General features: G+C 42.8%; 1 protein-coding gene across 2 annotated transcripts in view; it reads left to right on the forward strand.

Moving 5' to 3' along the window:
- Window positions 1-22,185, forward strand: part of CACHD1 (cache domain containing 1) — a 214,365-nt gene that overhangs the window by 139,239 nt on the left and 52,941 nt on the right. For both annotated transcript variants that reach the window (XM_043575177.1, XM_043575178.1), the window contains 3 exons: window positions 16,576-16,702; window positions 19,570-19,714; window positions 20,641-20,857. In XM_043575177.1, coding sequence (XP_043431112.1) covers window positions 16,576-16,702; window positions 19,570-19,714; window positions 20,641-20,857 — 489 coding nt within the window. The remainder of the gene's footprint in view (window positions 1-16,575; window positions 16,703-19,569; window positions 19,715-20,640; window positions 20,858-22,185) is intronic.

Below are 22,185 nucleotides of genomic sequence, written 5' to 3' on the forward strand. Positions count from 1 at the left end.
TTACAATATATGTTAACTTGTGGGCTGTTTGAATTAATAAGGAAAAAATATAGTCCATTACTTCTTTATATACATAAGATACAGAAGGGATCACACATAAATGTTAATACTTACCTCTTAGTGCTGGAATAGTGGGATATGTTTTACTTCCTTATTAATTTTCTTAATTTTAAATTAAGCATGCGTTGCTTTGTATAACAAGGGAAAAAATAAAGCAATAAGGAATTACACACTATTTTCCGGTGTTATTTTCAGTCCTTTCTGGTAGACAGTACCTTTCATAATACATATCTGATAGTAGATCCTCAGTATGGTGCTAAGGTTCTAAACAAAACTCCATTACCCTCCTGGCTAGGTGACTGGGACTTGAGAAAGTACAGGCTGGGGCCAGCCTGAGGGTGGTGCATGCTCACTTGGGAGCCAGAACAACACTCTTCTGCCAGGATCTCTCACCTCAGTGGGCCAGACCTTGGAGGATCTGGAAGCTGCTGCAGCCAGGGCTCCATCCTCATTGCCTTATTTTATATGTTTTCATTGTTTCTAATAATGAGTGTATTGTTAAGATCTATCTCCATCATTAATAGTCCTAGTGTGTACCTATTGAGCACCTTCTATGGGTAAACACTTTTCCTTTGTATTAGGTCAGCTATAAACGAAGCAAAAAGCTTATATTCTGGGAGCTGGGGGACATAAATCTTAAAAGGACAAGGAAATATACATGTCTGATGATGAATGTTACGGAGGAAAAGCAATGTAAGGATGAGACACAGTGGTACTTTGGGCTGGGGAGGGGAGGGGGGAGGAGGGAGGAGTCTTCTTATTTTATAAAAGTGCTCATCAGTGAGATCTGAATAAGTGGGCTTGAAAAACTGTAAGAATAACTGGAGGAAACGTATCCCAGGCAAAGGGTGTGAGTTAGGAGAATGTTTAGTGTGCTCAGTAGCAGCAAGAAGGCCACTATAAGTGTGATTCAGTGGGTGAGGATTGACAGTAGAAGATGAGACCAAAGAGGCAATTGGGGGCCAGATCACCAAGGACCTTACTTTACTGGCCCTTATAAGGACTTCAGATTTTGCTGCGAATAAGATAGGAGGTCCTGGTGGAGAGAGGTGAGGGCAAGGAACAAAGGATTTATGCAGAGTCATGACTTGGCTTAGGTTAAAAGGTTTATCACTGCTGTGGCAAGAATACATAATAGCAAGGCAAAAGTGGAAGCAGGGAGACCATTTAAGAGGTTATCCCAAAATCCAGGTGGCAGGTGGCCATAGCATTAATAGTGCAGTAACAGTGAAGGTGGTGAGAAGTGGTTGGATTCTGAATGTGTTTTGCAGATAGAACCATTAGGATTTGCTGATTAATTAGATGGGGTGGGGAGTGTGTGAGAGAGTAAGAGAAGAGCTGGCAAGGACTTCCAAGGTATTTGGCCTTATCAATGAGAATGACAGTTGCCATTTTTTTATGATAGAGAATACTGGTGACAGTCAAGGAATCAACATTTCAGTTTGAAAAAAGTGGGGTTTGAAATGTGCATTAGATATCCACATGGAGAGGTGCCTGAGTGGCTCAGTCAGTTAAGCGTCCAACTTCGGCTCAGGTCATGATCTCACAGTTCCTGGGTTTGAGCCTTGCATCGAGCTCTGTGCTGACAGCTCAGAACTTGGAGCCTGCTTCAGATTCTTTGTCTCCCTCTCTCTTCTGCACCTCTCCTGCTCGCTTCAGATTCATTCTCTCTCTCTCTCTCTCTCTCTCTCTCTCTCTCTCTCTCTCTCTCTCAAAAACGAATATTTTTAAAATTTTTTCGTTTTATTTTTTCGAAAATTTTTAGTGTTTATTTTTTGAGAGAGAGAGAGTGCAAGCAGAGGAGGAGCAGAGAGAGGGAGACACAGAATCTGAAGCAGGTTCCAGGCTCTGAGCTGTAAGCACAGAGCCTGATGCAGGGCATGAACCCACAAATGGCAAAATCATGACCTGAGCCAAAGTCGGCCACTTAACTGACTGAGCCACCCAGGCATCCCTAAAAAAAATGTTTTTTTTAATTAAAAAATAGAATATCCACATAGAAATGTTGTCTGAGCAGTTGGATATACAAGTCTGGGGAATGGGTCAGACTAGAGACTGAAATTTGAGGTTCATTGTGTATAGGTAATACTTAAATCATGAGACCCAAAAAGGTCATCTAGCAAGAAGCCGTGGATAAAATGGAAAAGAAGTCCAGGACTGAGTCTTGGGATACTTTACTGCTTAAAGGTCACTGAAATGAAGAGGAAGCGGTAAAGGAATTTGAAAAGGAAGTCAATCTGGTAGAAGACCAAGAGAGCCATCTCCTTGAAGCCAAGTGAACAAAGTATTTCAAGAAGCAAGGAGAGGTCAACTGGGTTAAGTAGGCCCAGTAAGATGAAGGCTAAGAAACCTGACCTTGGATTTAGGGGGGGGGGGGGGGGGGGGAGTGATCAATGAACTTGAATGAGGGCTGTTTGGTAGATCAGTAGACTAGAATGATAGGATGATCCTGGTTAGTTCGAGCTCTTAAAAATGGAGAGGAGCTGGAAACAGTAAGTACATGAACTGCCAGGGTTTGCTGAAAGGAGGGAAAGCTGGAGTGCCATGTGGAGTCAAGAGAGTGTTAAATTGAAAGGAGTTATAGCATGGTTGTGTGCCAAAGAGGAGGATCCAGTAGAGGAAAGCTAAAGACCCAGAAGCAAGAGGAGTGACAATTGCTGGAGCCTTTTCCTTGATTAGGCAAGAGATAGTGGGATTCCAAGGAGAGGGTCCAAAAGCACAGTGTTCATTTTTAATAAGAGGAGGGAAGGAAGAGCAAGTGTGCAGAGATGCTCATAATGATCAAGGTAGTGGACATTCCATTCTTCGTGATGTTTTTTTCTCAAGAGACTTAGGAAGCAAGATCATTGGCCAAGAGCAAGGCCAGAGGAAGCAGTATTGAAGACCTCTTCGTTATGTTGAGATTATCTTCTGTAACTGAGGTTTTAGAGTAGAACTCTGAACACATAATTGGGAATCCTGACAGAGTTCTGTTTCATTACAGTAGTTATTAGTGAGGGGAGAGGGAGTTTAAAAAAATCAGGAAGGGGAGGAAGAAGATGGTGAGGACAGAGGTGTATGGTTAAAGATCAGATCTTGAATTCTGATATTTCTAAAAGCATGACTCAAGTGTAACATACTACCCTAAGGAGAGTTGTTCTCGGCACCGTTGACATAGCTAGATTTACAAGCAGTTTTTGGCAGTATTCAGGTATTTGAGAACTGACTTGCTTGTATTTGAAGTTTTGTGACATTCCACCAAGCAGTGGCTGCATCCCAAAGTCCACATTCTTGAGCAGTCATTTGTAATTTAAGAAGAGTGGTAGATGGTGGAGGGTGACCTCAGAGCCCCCCCCCTTTCCTCCTCTACAGCTCATGCCCCTTTTCAGAGCAGAATTAATGGACTTCATAGGCTATCGCATGTCTGATATTTACATCTGTAAGATGTCCAGCCTCAGGCCCTTTCAGACTGTATATAATCCGTCAATGGGTCCCTAATTGATAACACAGTTTCAGATTGCCTTTCAGACTAGCTGGAAACAGACTCGCAAAAATTGTAAACCATTCTTAGCTTTATTTAGCCAAAACTAGGTCATGTGTCCATCCATCCGACACACATGTATATTCTTTTTCTTAAACCTACCCCTGCCAGATCTCTGCTTTCTAAACTGACTCCTTGTCCCTGATTCCATTCAGGCAACCAGCATTTGACAGTTCATGCGTTACATTATGGTGCTCGTAATGTTTTGCTCAGATTCCTTCTTGCTTTTATCCCTAGTTTCTCTCCCTCCCTCCCTCCCTCCCTCTCTCTTTTTTTAAATTCCTGCTGAGCTATTTTCTTGTGCATAGCCTGATCCCTAAAGAGAGTTTATTTGAAGAGTCCAAGGAAAGTTGCCTCTTGCTCCCTTGAGTTATGCAATTGAGGTGTGAGCAGAGGGGGAGTTAGTCTTTCTTGCCAAAAGAAAAAGTGCCTGGACTTTTTTTATATTGTGTTTGATTTAAAGACCTCATTTGAAGTTGCAAACTTCGATCTTGGTAGCGTCGCAGTCTCCATCGAGAAACGGGATTCACGGGGCGTAAGGGCATCTGTAAGTCAGGTTACAGCGGTACATGCTGCCGGAGGCACAGGTGGGCACCAGGGCCTGTGTTGCCACTTTCAGGGGCTTCACTGCATCCTTCTGTGAATGCCAAAGATTGTGTGTTGTAGGCTTCTCTCTCTCTTCTTTAAAATGCCATGGGAGGGGCGCCTGGGTGGCGCAGTCGGTTAAGCGTCCGACTTCAGCCAGGTCACGATCTCGCGGTCCGTGAGTTCGAGCCCCGCGTCGGGCTCTGGGCTGATGGCTCAGAGCCTGGAGCCTGTTTCCGATTCTGTGTCTCCCTCTCTCTGTGCCCCTCGCCCGTTCACGCTCTGTCTCTCTCTGTCCCAAAAATAAATAAACGTTGAAAAAAAAATTAAAAAAAAATAAAATAAAATAAAATAAAATGCCATGGGAATTATCTGTTCAGTATGCTAATGCCAATGCAATGAAAAGCTTGTGTTCTATCTAAAAACCTAAAATAAGAGAATAAAAATCAAACTAGGAATTTCTCGTTTCTTTTTATGCCTAACTGTCCGAGCTTCATGATTGCATTAGCGTCACAAGAGATGTGATAATTATTTATATAACATCTAAAAACTGTTCAGTCACTTAGAAATCTAGAGGTGCCTGGGTGGCTCAGTCAGTTGAGCATCCAGTTTCAGCTCAGGTCCTGATTTCATGGTTCGTGGGGTCAAGCCCCGCATCGGGCTCACTGCTGTCAGTGCACAGCCCACTTTGGATCATCTGTCTCCCTCTCTCTCTGCCCCTACCCCACTCTCTCTCTGTCTCTCTCTCAAAAGTAAGCAAACATTAAAAAAATACTATTAAAAAACTATTCATTCACTTAGAAATCTAGATTGTTGAGGCTATGCGATTCAGTTTACATGTGTGTGTACACGTATATACAAAATTAAGTATACAGAGGCCTCTTTTCTTCACTGATTCCCCTTCAAGTTCCAGCCCTATAATGGGTGCTACTGCAAAGACTAGTCTTTCTTATAGTTTGTCACAACAACCCTTTTATACTGATTGCAGAAGATTTTATTAGTCGCATATATTCTCATATGCATCTTCTCTCATAATACATATCATAATGGATACAGCCTGGTTTTGTTTTTGTTTTAGTTAACAAATATATCCTGAACATTTCTTTGTATATATGTGAATAAATATACTTCTAGATCATGGTGGTAATGATTGTATAACATCCTTGAAGTAGGGACACCTGGGTGGCTTAGTCGGTTAAGTGTCCAACCCTTGATTTTGGCTCAAGTCATGATCTCATGGTTTGTGAGATAAAGCTTCGCATTAGGATCTGCGTTGACAGTGCAGGGCCTGCTTGGGATTTTCTCTCTCTCTCTATGCCCCTCTTTATCTCTCTCTCAAAATAAAATAAATAAACTTAAAAAAAAATCCCTGAATTAACTAGTCTGCCCCAGTTTAACATTTAGAATGTCCCAATTTTTTTAACAGTATCATTGTTCCCCTGGAGGGATTTCAGGTGACCCCTCTTCAGTTTTCCTTGACCCCTGTGTAGTAGTTGACAGGTAAACTTCTTTTTTGAAGTTCTGTCATCCTTTGGTTTCTATAAAATTACTCTGTACCATTTACCTGTTTACTTCTGAGTCCTTTTCATTTTTCTTCTTAAGCTCCTTTTTCCTCAGGTAGATGTCCCCACATGTCCTCTCTTACTCACCTTCCTCACTTCGAAATGTTATCTCCCCAAATGTTCTCAATTTAGCCAGCACCTTGGCTCCTACCACATGCTATGAAATATTCCAGATCTCTCATTCCAGCTGTGGCTTATTTGAGTTTTTTTTTTTTACTGAGTAACCAAATTTAAGACACACATGTCTCTGTGATTATTCTGTAGCTACCTCAAAAATTAAATTTAGGTTTATTTATTTATTTTTGAGAGACAGAGTGAGAGGGGGAGGGGCAGAGAGAGGGAGAGGGAGAGACAGAACCTCAAGCAGGCTCTGCACTGTCAGCCTGGAGCCGGACGTGGGGCTCGAACTCATAAACCATGAGATTGTGACCTGAGCCAAAACAGAGTCAGATGTTTAAGCGACTGAGCCACCCAGGCACCCTGCTACCTCAAAAATGAAACAGACAGCTCACTTTTCTCTAAACTTCTCCCCAGTCTGGGCTCACTGTCAGAATTAGTTCCACCTCCATCCTGGTCACACTGGGAATTCTTCCTCACCTTTTTCCACCTAGTACTTCTCCAGGTTTTAACAGATTTCTCTTGAGTTGGTGATCAAATGAGAGTGTGAGTGAGTGGATATTGTTAAGCATTTACTATGTACAAGACCCCTCACTAGGCATTTACTATGTGTGCTTCTTCCTGGGTATGACGCTGACTTGTGATGTAGTTCTCATTGTCCCCTTTGCACTGAAGGGGCAACCTGGCTCAGAATCCGTAGTTCAAAGATAAGTCTTGAATCCCTTTGTCTTCTCCACTGCTGATGACAATAAACTTAGATCTTCATAGACCTTTCTGTTAATGTAGAAATTAATATAGAATATAGAATTAAATACAGAATTAATATAAAAAACCTCCCATTAGGTTTCTCTGCTTTTATTCTCTTTTTCAATATATTCTGTACACTATAGATATTTTGCAAACATCTGCGCTGTAACTCCATTTCTCAAAAACCTCTGATGACTCACCTGTAAGATAAAGTAGAGGCCTTTCATCTCCATTTTCTCCTCCTCCTCTTCTCTCTACCCTCAGGGAATCACTTTCATTTCTTCAAATCCCCAGTCTCTCTCACTCTTCCATACTTTAGCTTATGTTATTGTTTTTATCCTAAAATACAGTGCCTGCCTTCTCTGACTTGTAAAATATTGCTCATTCCTCGGGGCCCAACTTCTGTCATTTTTCCTGACTCTTATAAGTAGAATTCCTTGTCGGTTGTGCAGGTTGGGTTCACTAGGGGCACGCTTCATGGAGACTGGCAGCCTGCGGGAAAAGGAAAGAAGTGGGATTGAGCGGTGGGAGAAGTTGGGCTGAGATACAGTCTCAGTGGAGTCCTCAGCCACCTCAGGGGGAGCTTGCAGGCTGGGGGGGGGGGGGGGAAGGTGTCATTCAGAGTCATGTTGGCCCAGCTACAACTCTTCTTTATTATTTTACTCTACGGTACATTCTTAGAAATTGAATTTTTTATCTTGAATATTTACCTGATCCTCTGCTCCTTTTCATTTAGTTTTTATTCGTTGAGTTCCCGATCTAGTGACCTGCCCATAGCAGGTACACAGTAAATGCTTTTTGATGAATGAATGGAAGGAAGGAAGGAAGAAAGGAAGGAAGAGAGAGGGAGAGACTAGGATTTTCTTTGTGTGTTTGTTTTTATAATGGAAGAGCCAAGCCTTTTGAAGGAACTTAGTGAAGAAAAGAATGTGGTTGTAATTTGCTTGCAAGGTAGCGCTGGTTTCTTTAGCTTCACAGCAAATCAGACATAAATATCCCAGGTATATAGAATGACACAGACTATGCGCATGAATAATATCATCCTACATTTGCATGATACTAACTATGGTGAGTCCAAACACACAATGTACACAAGAAAATCAATCTGCTCTGCTTCTTAGTACCTCATAAACCATCTCATGTTTTCATCTTATTCTTACCATTCATACCAAAGACAAGTATCCAGTCCATTTTATAGATGAGAAACAGGCCCAATTGATCTACCTAAAATCAAACAAATTGTTGGTATTGAGATGACTAAACATTATGTGTCCTGACTCCTAATCCAATGGGCTTCCTACCACAGACCGCTTAAGATGAGGTTTTTCCATCCCTGTAATCTGCCTACTGACATTTCAAACTCTTTATGTCTAAAATCAAACCCATGTCTTAGACTCTTCCAAGCCAGCCTCTTCCCTCTCCATGTTCCATGTGTCAGTTAACAGCAGCTTCATTTTACATGTCACCGAAGCGTGAGATCCAGAACCAACCATGACTCAGTCCTTGTACTTCCTCCTAAAGAGCTTCTCTCAGGTAGCATCTATATATGCTAGTTTCTGTGGCAGACACCAAGATAATCAAGACAGAATTTTTACTCTCAAAGCTTAAAAACAGTTGTATATATGTATTTATTGAGGGGAGTGAAGGGAAGGAGAAGATCAACAGACAATACAGTTACTATACAGCTAAGTGCTATAATGATAAAGGTACCCTGGAGCACTTGAGCCCAGATTCTAAGATTGAGCTGAGTCTCAAAAGACAACGGGAATTATCCTGGTGATATGCATGTGGTAAGTACATTTCCCATTTAGAAATCTATAAAAAGTGCAGCCAGCACAATCAGTATCATTGTATAAGAGGGAGTAAGTAACAGGAAGTGAAGGTAACACTAAGCTAGTTTTTAACCACTTGTATATTACTCTGAGGAGTTGGGTTTTGGTTGGGTTTGGTTTTGATTTGCTTTTTAGCTTGGAGTCAACAAGCTGACAGACTTAAGCAGCATAAGCCAGAGAGCTTTGTGGAGAGTGGACGGAAGTGTAGTTAGCCTGGAAGAAAAAGAAAACCGGACTAGACTATTACATGTTATCCAAAAGTGGGAGGGGGCAGTCGAGAGATGGCCATGGCATAAGCAAAATGGCTAGATGAGGGATAAATGAGACGGCAAGAAGCAGAGAATCTTTGTAGATCACTCACTCTTCCAAGTTGTTTGGCTGCGAACAAGGGGAAAGGTCTCTGATAACTTAGGGAAGAGATAGCATGAAGGAAGTGTTCTATTGTTTCTGCTATCGCTAATCATTTAAGTTAGGGAAAGTTCATTGTTTTTTAAGTTAGGGAAACTTGAAAATGTTTATATGCTGAGGACAGTCAGTCTAGGAAGAAAGTAGAACTAAGGAAACAGATGGGACAGTGGAGTTAAATGTCTTGGTCCAGTTGTTCCAGTCATCAGACTCACCTGGAGTGCTTTGTCAAAAAACCCAGCCCAGACCTGGCCACTCAAAATGGTGGCTTGGTAAAGTTTGGGAATCCGTAGGTTGCAAAAGCTGATTGTGACAATCAGCCAGGCTTTGAGAACTCTGTTCAAAGTTTCTCCTACCCTTTCCATGAATGTTTGGAGATCACCTGGTCCTTTGGGTCCTCTGGGTATGGTCTATTAAAAGGAAGGGGATAGAGTAGTAAGTCCTACACTGATCCTAGATTGCCCCAGAAGTTTATTCTGGATTCTCTGAGCCCATGACCAGGCTGTCTTAACTGAATCAAGGACAGAGTGGAATGGTTAGTTTTGCATTATGTAGATAACCTAGAATGGATACAAGGAACTGTGAGTTTGGAGCAGAACCAGAGATTTGAGGATGTTCTCTCCTTCATATTAGACTGAAGTAAATACAGTGGGATTAGCTGGGTCAGCTGTCATTAAGTTTGGCAGTGGCCTTTTACTAGCATGGTCATTGTGGTGGAAGAATCACTGGGATACATGGCCTGGAGCCCATTCAGGGGTCAGAGCTTAGGGTCACTCTTCCATTCCTGAGGCAGAATATGCTTAGCTTAAAATGGGAATAATAATATCTCTTTGGTAAAGCTCCACAGGAAGCCTTCAACTCTTGTTTGGCTCTTGCTTAGCTGTCAGACACTTGAAAGGTTAACCTCTATATGCCTTGGTTACCTGAATGTTAAATTAAACCTACCTCAAAAGGTTGTAATGAGAATTAACTGGGATAATCTGTATAAAAGACTTAGCAAAGTGCCTGGTACATGACCAAATACTCAATATGCCTACCACTCCTGAACATATAAACAGTGTCTGAGGGTCCATGAAATATGGCCCCTCCAGAATATGTGGTAAAATGATGCTCTAGAAGGGAGCTAGGAGTAGGAACTGGAAGGTGTGATACAGGGTATAATGCCACAAATTTGGTTTGGAGTCCTAAAAATGTTTGTTTTATTCCCCTCCAAAATGATTGCTGTTGCACAGAATATTATTGAAATGTGCTTTGTATTTCTGGTCTTTTGGGGAAGTGTGTGTGTGTGTGTGCCTGCCTGCCTGCCTGCCATTCTGTGTATTTAGGACAGCTCTTGTATCTTATATTTGGCAAGCTGTGGGAGGTAGATAGCTTTGTGTATTTAGCTGAGTAGTGTTGGGCTGGGCATCAGAAAGGCCAGAGTTCCTTGAGGTGGGAGGCAACAAGCTTTCTACTACAGAGCAATTTCTTTGTGTTTCTACCTTTGGTGGATAATACCATCAGGAAAAACCAAAGTCACAGCCCAACTACAAGCAGTTTGTAATCCATCTATTTCTCATCAGCCTGGTGGTTTAAGCATTAAAAAGGGCAGTCAAGGAGTTTGGGGACATGGTTTCATTTTGACTAGAGAAGCTGATGGAAGAATTGGTCAGATGTAGATGGTGAAATTGGAAGGGAAATATTTGGGGGCCATGGGATCTGGAGCCCATATGTTAGAATTCTCCACAGACAGCATACTACACTGAATGCAGACAAATCTTGAGACTCAATAAATGGGAAATAAAGAACGCCTATAAAGGGGAATGGCACATTTTTCTTAAAGTAAACTCTACCTCTAATGTGAGGCTCAAACTCACGACCCTGACGTCGAGAATCGCATGCTGTGCGATTGAGCCTGCCAGACACCCCGGAAAGGAACATTTTTTTCTTTAAACGTTTATTTTTGAGACAGAGAATGAACGGGAGAGGGTCAGAGAGAGAGAGGGAGACACAGAATCAGAAACAGGCTCCAGGCTCTGAGCTGTCAGCACAGAGCCCGACGCGGGGCTTGAACTCACGAACCGCGAGATCATGACCTGAGCCAAAGTCGGACGCTTAACCGACTGAGCCACCCAGGCGCCCCAAGGAAAGGAACATTTTTTAGCTGCTTTTCCGACAACGATTTGTGTGTTGTGATTCAAGAAAAATAAGCCATTGGGTATTTTGAAATTGTCTTTGCTAGAATTAACATAGGAACTATGAGAGAAAAATAGTAAATTTGTTGAAAGCTACACAGAAAGTGACCTGGGGAACAGAGCTTGCCTTTAAAGAACAAGGAGTTGTCATGGGAACCCCCTTGTTTGTTAAAGGCCAATATGAATTTTCTCTCTCATTCTGTCTAAATGTTTCTTGGTCCTATTTGGACATTTTCCTTACTCTTGGGTCAATAATAATCATCTCTTAGTACTGACTACCAAGTTATTCTAAGTTACTAGGAAGTAAGAATACTAATTTTTTCCTCCCTTTTTTTTTTTTTGCATAAACTTGATCAAAGTCCGTTAGAAATTTGCTCTTTCTAGTTGTAAATCTTTGCGCTTCCTTCCTTCCTATTGACCCTCATTCGTTACCCTTCTTACTTCTGTTTGGTTTCTAAAGGATCTATGGAAATACCTCATCCAAATCCATCACGTAGAGACTAGAGATGAGGACATTGTGAGAGTTCATTGGGGGCAGAGGTGAAGAGCCTTGGCCAAGGCCATCATTCACTGGTTCATCTAGCAGTTAGCGACTCAGTGCTTCCTAAAACGAGGCAGGCACCAGGCTCTGTGATGAACTTGGCTCCAGACTCTGCTCCTGCCCTCACAGAGCTTATGGCAAGTCTGCCTGACAGACCTGAAACATAGCCACAAAATCAGTACACTGACCATTACTAACTTTTGCTATAAGGAAAATACAGGAAGCTATGAGAGAGGATAATAATTGCAGTGGGGGGTGGGGGCGAGGGGCGGTCAGGGAAGGTCTCTCTGAGACGGTAAAAGAGTTCTTCCGGGCTAAGGATCACCTTGTGTGGAGAGTTTGGCACATTTGCCGAACTGAGAGATGTAGCTCTTGACGTACAGTGTAGTGAGTTGAAGAGGGTAAAAGTGAGGTTAGAGCGGGGCGCCTGGAGTGGGGTCAGTTGAGTGTCTGACTCTTGATTTCGGCTAAGGTCATGATCCCAGGGTCATGTGGCTGAGGCCACGCTGAGCCTGGAGTCTGCTTAAGATTCATTTTCTCTCTCTCTCCTCTCTCTCTCCTCTCTCTCTCTTTATATATATATGTACTGTCCATATATATACGTATACGTGTATATATATACACGTATATATATGTATACGTATATATATACGTATATATGTATATATATACGTATACGTGTATATATAAAGTGAGTATGGAGAGTAGGAAGGGGCCAGATGGTGCAGGGCCTTATCAGTTTTGGATGCAATGCGAGTTGTAGCACAGTTGGAAACCTTGGGAGGGTTTTCAGCAAAGCAATGTTGGGATTTGATTTGCATTTTAGAAAGATGCCTTTGGATGCTGTACAGTGAGTAGATGTAAGGTCAGAGAGCTTGCCAGTCTTAGAGATGGGACCAAAATCCATGGCTTCCTATTCCCAGTCCATTCTGATTTATCAGCATCTTTCTTCTAGTTCCTAAGTGCCAACCCAAATTAAATAGTGCAAAATAGCATTGGGCCTGTGTCCAACGGGCTTTCTTATGTTTATTCAAATTGACAGTGAAAGACCCCTCCAATCTGGTGAACACCTACAGAATAATTAAGAGGTCTCAGTGATATAGTTTCTCAGCTGCATAAAAACTCTATTCTCTAAAATATGCTTTTAATGGCTTAGTGTCACTCAGAGTCCTGAGTGTTATAATTAGCTTGACTCTGCCTTCTGAGCTACAGTATGTGTCTGTGCCCTTTTCCAGCTAAGCCAGCCTATGGGGTCAGTGGTGAACCCCGTGACATTGGACTGCTCAGCTGGTGTGGGCCAGTTTTAGCAGCTCAGCCATTTGTTTTTTTCTCACAAGATTAAATGCTCACATTAGCTTAAGTCTTCTTGCCATTGTCCTATCCTTTCTGTCACGTGCCTTCTTAATTGCAATTTATTCACATTGTATATTTACACACTAATGCAGCTGGTTATTTTGATTGAGAAACACCAACATTTGTATATTCTGCCTCTCAAGAGACTTTTCAATCTGCTGATTGCCAATGCATTCAGCCTCTATTCACTGACCTCATAGAGGCACTGTCGTGCTCTGGAAAGAGCATGTGGCTTTGGAGGCAGACACACCTAGATCAAATCATGACTCTGCCCTTGAGCAAGTTCATTCAGCATCTGTAAAACGGGTATAATAACAAACTCCTAAAGTAATTATGAAAATCGGCGCACTGTGTGTAAAACTGGTCTGTACGATGCTCAGTAAACTTTCACTGTCTTATTATCAAATCAGCCTTATTGAGACATAATTGACAGGCCATAAACTTCACAAGTGGAACATACAGTTGATATATTTTGACATGTATCATCTCCCGAAATCATCAGACAAGCAGGCTTTTTCTCTCTCTAATTACCTATTTCTGTGCCTGTCATGCTGGCAGTGGTGTTGGGAGAACAGAGTGTCAACCGTTATCATTATCCTTGCTCTATATCGATTGAGTCATGATATCGATCTTTAATTGGATTTGGCATTAGAAGAGAGTTGGTTAAAACAAACGTGTCACAGATGGCTGAGAAAGAGTACTTCTGAGCAGAGGCTCCCAGCCTGTATGCTGCACACTTCAACCCTGCAGCTCTCACGGAGGGAGCACCTTGATGTGAAGAGAACTGGGCATCTCTGCTCAAGGCACAGAGGTGACTCTGATACAGAACTTGTCCTCAAGGATCTCCGACTCTGGGGATGGAGGAGCGAAAAGTTACCCGGAAAAGTAATTACTCTAACCAGAAGGTGGGAGAGGTAAGATGCTGGAGGATTTCAGAGACTGTAGTAGCTTCCAATTGGGCAGAAGCTCCAGGGAAGAAGAAACCATTTACTGCCACCTTCACATGTGTCTGTCTGAGTTAGGTGTGCAGAGCAGTTGAGACGAATACAGGTCCTACCCGTTGATAGCCTAAAACCTGACACTGTGCATCATGGGCCAGCAGGTTGGACGTATGCCCAGCCTTTTCCTGGACAGTGTCCAGCATTTCTGAGGAAAGAGCAAGCATGCAGCACCCCGGCCCAAGTTATCCAGTGGCCCCAACACCTCACTAACTTCTAGGAATGGGGGAAGCTGCCTCTGGGTTGCCTGTGTGGAAAATAGGCCTCTATTCACCTCCACATCTTGGTCAGAGAGGGGCCCAGTTGGGGTTCACACCACAGTGATAGATTGCTGCTGGGCCCTGGGGTCCTCATTACCATCATATCCATCATCTTCTGCTAGTACCGAATAATGGATGAAATTTAATCAGATGCCAAAGGAGTTCTCAGCAGGAGGGTTTGAGGAACCTTGCCTGATACTTACGCTCTAGTGGCTGAATGATTATAAGGAACCAAAATGATCTTTTGTGGGGAGACTAAATGTATCATGCACTGTATGAATTCTGATTTATTTTTAAAACATTCTCCCTCTCCTTGGCTCCCCTTTTAATAGTCTCACTGTAGCCTGTTTATTGTTACAGATGTTACTTTTAAATGAGGTCATTGAGCTTTACTTCCAAAGGCAGTGTTTGCCTTTTTATTGCCGGCTCGGCAGGGCTGCCTCAAGACCAGTGCTAACATGAGATCAAGGCGAAGGCTTCAGACCCCCAGAGAAAGAGCCGCCTCCATGTTGACATGCACTCACCTCAGCCATAGGTCTCCAGGGAGAGCATGGTCGCCTGAGTCCAGGTGTTGACCTTGACCTCTGCCTGGCAGAGTAGGACGGGCACCGGCATTGTGGTCATGCGTGCTTGACTGCGGTCTTGTCCGCGGGGAGCCCTCAGGGAGGCCAGGAAACTCTGAGAGGGCTTCTTGGTCTGTAACTTGAGGATAATAATTTGTTACTCCTAGAATTTTTGTGAGGATAAAATACGCTGCACTTTCTCAGTGTATGTTTGGTGGGGTAATCGCTGAAAGCGTGAGGCACTGACCATGCTTTAGGCCCTCCGTGGAGTGCATATCACACACAGTGCAGTCAGGGGACCAGCACTATAACTGAAGGCCCACTGACCAAATCCAGCTCGCCGCTGATTGTTTGTAAATAAACTCTAATTGGCACACCCTCACACTTACGGCCGTCCGTGTCCTGGCTGCTGTGGCACTACAGCTGCTGAGTCGGATGCATTGCCACAGAGACTGCTTGGTCTGCAAAGCCAGAGTTCTTGACTCTGCGACTCTTTGCAAGAGTTTGCCGACCTCTGAACCAGACTCCAGGGTGGCCGCGTGGTGGTCAGAGCTTCTATACATTCTTGTCAAATGTGCGTCGCACTTTCTCTTTGCCTTTGCCCAGACTCCTCCTCCCCTTGCTTTGCGCCCCATGACCTGCTATGTAAGTCTTCTGGTGGATCAGTTACTGCAACAGGGCTTGGTTTTTGCTCAACTGTGTGTATCCTGCAGCACGTAAAGCAGTAACGTACACATAGTGAGTGTATAATTTGTAACTGATTTAGTGGGGAAGAGAGTCAGAAGGGCATCAGAAGGGAGAGGATAAGCAAGGCTTCATGGAGGTTTGGGGACAGGACTGCATGCGGTAAGGTAGCTGTCATTCCTGCTGCACGTCAGTGGCATCGGCGGGATACAGTGTACATAGGAAGGGAGGCCATACCGCGTGGTAAGAACATAGGAACCAGGACACCCAGGCTTGAATCCCGACATGATCCTTTACTGATGAGACTTTAGACAAATCACTTAAGCTCTCTAAGCGCATTTTCTTTTTTTTTCTTTTTAGTTTTTTAATTTATTTTGAGACAGGGAGAGACAGTGTGCAAGTGGGGAATGGGCAGAGAGGGAGAATCCCAAGCAGACTCTTCAACACCAGTGCAGAGCCCGATGCGGGGCTCAAACACATGAACCTTGAGATCATGACCTGAGCCAAAGTTGGATGCTTAACCAACTGAGCCACCCAGGCGCCCGTCTAGGCATATGTTCTAAAGTCCAAAGTAGGGAATAATAATACTGCCTTCATCATACAGCTGTTTTAGGGGTTAAATGAGATAACATGAAGGAAAGCCTGGATCCCAGTACTGGCTGGCACATTAGAATCACTCTGTAAGCTATTACTAAATGATGGTGGTTCTGACCTTTCAAGTACCATCTGTGCTATTTTCCTCATTGTGGAGTGAACGGGGTCAAGGTCATGGGTCTAGTCCCTCTGGAGACTAGCCCTTTAATGTCACTCTTTTCCACAATTAGAGAATGTACCCCAAGCCAGCAAGTGTATGCTGGTCCAACAGGGACCAACCTACTGAGGGGAGAGGCTAGTGCAAATGAATCATTCATGCTGGGAAAATATTCCAGGACATAGAGTGTCACCATGCAGTGTTAAGAATAATAGCTTCGCTTGACTGAAGCATTCATTACATTTCTCTATTCATGGGTGTTTTTTAAGGAGCAGAAAGAAAATGTTTAGTGGAAAATTTACAGCCTTAGATCTAGTGGGATTTCTTCATACTACAAGCAGTTTATGCAAAACAGATGCCTAAGGAGTGGTGCCTGCCTGCACCTGTGGATTTGGTGGTTATATTTCATTTTCCCCACTCCAGTTCTTGCAGACAACCTGAAATCCAACCCTGGAATTAAGTGGCAATATTTCAGTTCGGAAGAAGGAATTTTCACTGTTTTCCCAGCACACAAGTTCCGGTGTAAGGGCAGCTATGAGCATCGCAGTAGGTATGTTGACTTGCTTGCTAAATGCTAAGGTTTTAATTACTACTTAAGAGTCATCTGTGTGAAATAGAGACTCCTCATTTACATACATGGTTCTGCCTCGAAGCTGTGATTTCAGGAACTTGTTCTGAAATGATTTCACCACTGAGCATATGTGGCTATGGAAACTCTAGGAAGGGCAAATGATAAAGCCCAGAGTTTGTCTATAAGCTGTCTAACAAGCCAAAGAAAACAAAATATTCACTAAAGAAATTAAATTGTTGGAGGCGCCCAGGTTGTTTTGAGCTTCAGGCATCTTTGATGAGACAGAAATGATAATCCTTTCTCTAAAGTGCCACCCTACATGACTTCATAGCCTGTCTCAGAGTGGACTTTGTGATTCCCAGCTTTCCTTTCTGTGACAATGCGCTTAGCCGTCTTTTTGAAATTTACATGCAATCTGAGCTACTAGAAGTTTTAAGGTTGTCCAGAACACATTGGATTGAAGATGGTTAACATCCTTGCTCTTCTCACGGAAATGAGTGGAGTGTGTACCCTTTAGCCAGAAGGGTGGTAATGGTGAGCTCATTTGTATGACAAGACTCATCAATTTACAGAACCCCTTAGGCAAAGGCACTTCCCTTTTGAATCCCTACAGCTTCCCTTCACAGTGTCAGATGTTTGATGCCAGAAAATCTGAAGCTAGTGCAAGATGTTCGTTTTTCATGCCATTTTTTGGAGTCTGAATTAGCCACCCCTTTAGCCTCTCTTTATCTTTACTTTAAATTGTGTCTAAAATTTTCCCCAGGGAAAATACCTCTTCTGTGCTTTTCCTAGAAAGATCTTTGTGTTGTTGGTATGGTTTCTACTGTTCCCTCTCTAGACATCCTGGTTGAAGACTTCAGTGTCTTAGAGACTAGACCAGAAGCCATGACCTTGGGTCTAGTCTGGCTCATCTAAGGAGAGGCCAGAGACCCCATGAACCATCTAATTTGCCTTTACTTCTAAGAAGATAGTTTGACTGGCATGCTGCTGTTAATGAATCACCCATGAGGGAAAGTCCAGAAGGACAAGCAGGGCCTTGTCACAAATCATCTGCACTCACCTCCACTTGGAAGGTTTCATGCATATCCACTCTGAATCTGCATTAAACCAACCCTCAAGGCTGTCTTCCCTTGGCCAAGTAGTAATCCAGGTTCCTCCCCTCATAGATTGCTGTTCCCAGCTCTTTACTTGACTTAACTGTTGCAAGTTCTCTACATCCTTTGAAATGTGGAATGGGCTTTCAGAGCTCACAAGAAAGGAACCCGTGGATACAAATCATGCTGTGGGAACTGATTCCCTGATTTTACATTTAATGTTACTATTTATACATCCCTCTAAAACAGTTTTTTAACAACTTATTGTGACAGTGTGAACACATTCTGCTTTTCATTTCATATGGGTTGAGTTGGAAAGGAGATATGCTAGCTTTGTTTTTGTTTTTGTTTTTGTTTTTGTTTCTTGTTTTTTTAATTCACTCACCTTGCCTGGAAGACATGCAGAGTTCAGTATTTGACATGGTTGTCCGTGTTGGGATAGTCAGATTTGCTTCCTTTCTGGTTTCTCTTTCATTTCTGTAGCCATCTCTCCTGGATTCTTTTATTCCGTTTCCCTACTGGCTTAATGTTACTGACTAGTGAAAGTACGGTGCTACTTCAGGGTTAATGGAGGACGTTTGGCTTGAGAACAAAAGTGTAAACTTGGCCAGATTTTGAAAGATTCTTTTTTTTTTTTTTTTTTTGAACTTTGCCTATATTTCTTAATTTGTGCCCAGGCTTTTGTGACTCAACTGGCATCTGACATTTCATGGAAAAATCTAGGTTTTAGGGGTGTCTCTAAACAATTCTCTTGAGGCTGACTTGCTTTCTTAAGCTCCCCCTAATTTGTTCCAGCTTTAGAACTGTGAATAGAGACCTCATTAAACCTCTCTCACAAGCCTTCCTGTACTGCACATTAGCTGAAGCCTGCTTTTGATGGGAGGCATTTCTCCTTTGGACCTTCCCCACCCTCCCTCCACCCCCTTTTCTTAATGTTGGCAAACAAAAACCTGGCAAGGAGAGCTGCTATCACAGGCTTGGACAAATTTGATGGCATGGTTTTAAATGCTCAGATAAGGGGCCTTTTGGTGGCTGACCTGTGTGAATTCCTTTAGTACAGAAAGGAAAGGGCTCTCTTAAGCTGTTAGCTTTGTCTGGTAGAGACAAACCAAACCTGCTATTGAAGGCTGCCCAGTGTGCTCACGGATCCCAGTCTGCCTCACTTTTAGCACAGCCCCACTCTGTACGTCTGCAGAGGAGGACGTGGCACGGGCCAGTGGACCGTCCTCTCCCTCTTGGGCGGTCTCTGCAGCCCGAAGGGCCACCAGTTCCATTTTCTGTAGCTGACTATTGGGTAACCTTGAGCAGTATCACCACACACAGCTGAGAGCATTGCCTTTCAAGTATGTTGAAAAGGCCAGCCCCCCAAAGTATTTGCTGCCCCCCCTTTTTTTCAAGTTTATTTTTTATGTAATCTCTATACCCAATTGTGGGCTTTGAACCCACAACCCCAAGATCAAGAGTCACATGCTCCACCAACTGAATTTGCTTCTTAAGATCTCCTCCCAGTTGCTTTAATCTTTGGAAGACCTAAGTTACCAGTCCCTGTTCTATGTTTACTATTGTCTCAAGGTAGTGTTTCAGTGCACCAATACCATTTCTCCTTGCCAGCTGATCTCTCCATCCTTGTGCCATCCCTGGAAAAACACATGGACATCAAATGCCTGCACATCTGTAGTGTTCACAGCTGTGTAGGTTGAGGTCTTTTTACCTAAACCAGGACTGACCCCAGAGAGCTTCTCCCCCTTCTAGACCTATCTACGTCTCCACGGTCCGGCCACAGTCAAAGCACATAGTAGTGATCCTGGACCATGGGGCTTCTGTCACGGACACCCAGCTTCAGATCGCCAAGGATGCTGCCCGGGTCATCCTCAGCGCCATCGATGAACATGATAAGGTGACCATTACCCCAGTGACCCCTGTGGCAACTGAATCTTCCTTCAATGCCTTTCAAAAAGTACTTTATGTTTTATGATCTATATTTTTAAATCCATATTTAAAATGACTTTGGGAAAAGAGAGTTGGTTTGGTTTTTATTCTTGTTTGAGCAAGCAGCTACCAACTCTGGTTTCCAAATCTCTTTTACAATTGCCCCCACCAAGCCAAGTCTTGTGCTTCTTCCTTCATGGCTTCTGGTAAGATTTCCAATAAGCTGTGACTTTCACACTGGAAGTTGTGTGCTGAGGGGGGGAAAAGGACAAGGGCTTGATGCTGGTGGATGGCTGAACTTTATCTCAACATTTATGAGAAGTGTGGGATAAGGGAAGGCTTCTAGAGGTGTCCTAATCTCTAGGATACCTCAGAGACAGGTGTGTTTATAGCTAATGATAATCTGTTGCATGTGGACGTTTTGTGCTTCATCATTTTGACTTTTTCAGCTCCTAAGGTTTTACTGACTAATCTAGTCGCTTAAAACACTCTGTGGCTTTACCCTCACCCCCACCTCCAATTGGAAAACCAAGATGGTTAGTACTTGCTAAGATTTTTCCCTGCATGCAACAGTTATTCTTAATGTTATAGAAGAACACCATACTGCTGACTTCATCTTGAAACAAACAAATCAACAAAAAAACAAACTCTAGAGTCCCTCCCCGTTACCAGTCCTTTAGGTTTGGTAATCTAGGATTTATTAAATTAGGATTTAACTAATCCTTTTAAATTGGATAGATTTATGCCTCCAAACATTTATTTTTTAAACTCTCAGAAACTGTTCTGTAGGCCTTCTCAGTTCTTGGGCTTTTCCAGAATTAAGAAAAAAAACAAAGAAACAAACAAAAACTTTCAAATGATAAGATAACAAGATTTCTTTTTTGTGTCCTCCAGATCTCTGTGCTGACTGTGGCCGACACGGTCAGGACGTGCTCACTCGACCAGTGCTATAAGACGTTCCTGTCTCCAGCCACCAGTGAGACAAAAAGGAAAATGTCCACCTTCGTCAGCAGCGTCAAGTCTTTGGACAGTCCTACCCAGCATGCAGTGGGATTTCAAAAGGCATTTCAGCTGATTCGAAGCACAAACAATAACACAAAGTTCCAAGCGAGTAAGTGTGCTCTCTCAGAGGACTTCGAAACTAACAGATCAAGGATGTCGATAGGAATACATTGTAAATTGATCACACAGATGTGTCGAGAGGGATTTTTAAAAAACCGACGTGGGATAAAATTTTCATGTGTTGTCCTATTCGTCATCTAGGACTAAGATCTTAATTCAGTTTTCTTATCTTTTCCAATCAAAGGTACTCAGCCTGCACGATTTCTTCCTTCACAGAGTCTCTTCTTCCTGCCCCTTTATTAAGAACACAGCCCCATTTATTTCCCAGGGGAATATCCACGTCCTTTTTAATGCTAATTGTCAGCCTTGCCTCTCGTGGACTTAAGAGTGGATGTCTGCTTGTGCGCATGTGCACGTAAACAGGCTGCAGGATTCTTGCCTTGATCCTTCCTTCTTGTAACCAGCTGTCATTTAGATGAGCACGGCCCTTCAAATGTACAAAGGCACTCTAATTTAATTTTCATGTATTAAAGAAAATCTGGAATTAGGATGCATGCTAAACTGAAGGAAAAGATATTTGAAATAAGACACATGCTTTGAAACTACTGAAAGGAATCTTATGTCATTTTCCCTTTTATATTCTAATATCTATTTGTTGGATTTTTTTTAATGAATATATCCTATTGAGATAAACTTAAAGAATATATTTTCAAGTTGTTCCGTATGTCTGCATTAAAACTAAGATAGTATTGAGAAATGCAAAGCATAGTAACTGGCACCTGGTGGTCCCTTAAAAGGTGGAGGCTACTGGAATTATTACAGCTAATGATGGTGGATGCCATATTTGGTTTATGTTTGTATATAACAAATTACCACGAATTTAATAACAGCTTAAAACAATGTATGTTTATTATCACACAGATCATTCCGTGGGTCAGGAGTTCAGACATGGCTTACCTGCGTTCTAGTTGAAAGGATTTATTTAGGGTTGCACAAGACTCAGTCTAGACATCACCTAGGTCTGTGGTCTCCTCTGAAGTTTGGAGTCTTCTTCCAAGCTCAGCTGTTGGCAGAATTCATTTCTTTGCAACTGTAAAACTCCCATGTACTTGTTTCTTCAAAGCCAGCTGGAGAGTGTCTCTTCTTTGAGCCCCTGACTTCAGGGACGGCTTGGACCCTCTTTTAAAGGGCTCATTTGTTCTAATCAGACCCATCCCCTTTTGAATTAATCCGTTTTCTCTCCCTTGTGATTAACTTATTAGAAATCCCAATTACATCTGCAAAATCTCTCCATCTTTGGATGGATGTACTATATGTAGTACAATCACAGAAGTGAGGGTGTGGGCCATTGGGATCATCTTAGAATTTTGCCTACCA

This window comes from Prionailurus bengalensis, chromosome C1 (genome assembly GCF_016509475.1).
Source record: "Prionailurus bengalensis isolate Pbe53 chromosome C1, Fcat_Pben_1.1_paternal_pri, whole genome shotgun sequence".
In the NCBI taxonomy this organism is placed as follows: Eukaryota; Metazoa; Chordata; class Mammalia; order Carnivora; family Felidae; genus Prionailurus; species Prionailurus bengalensis.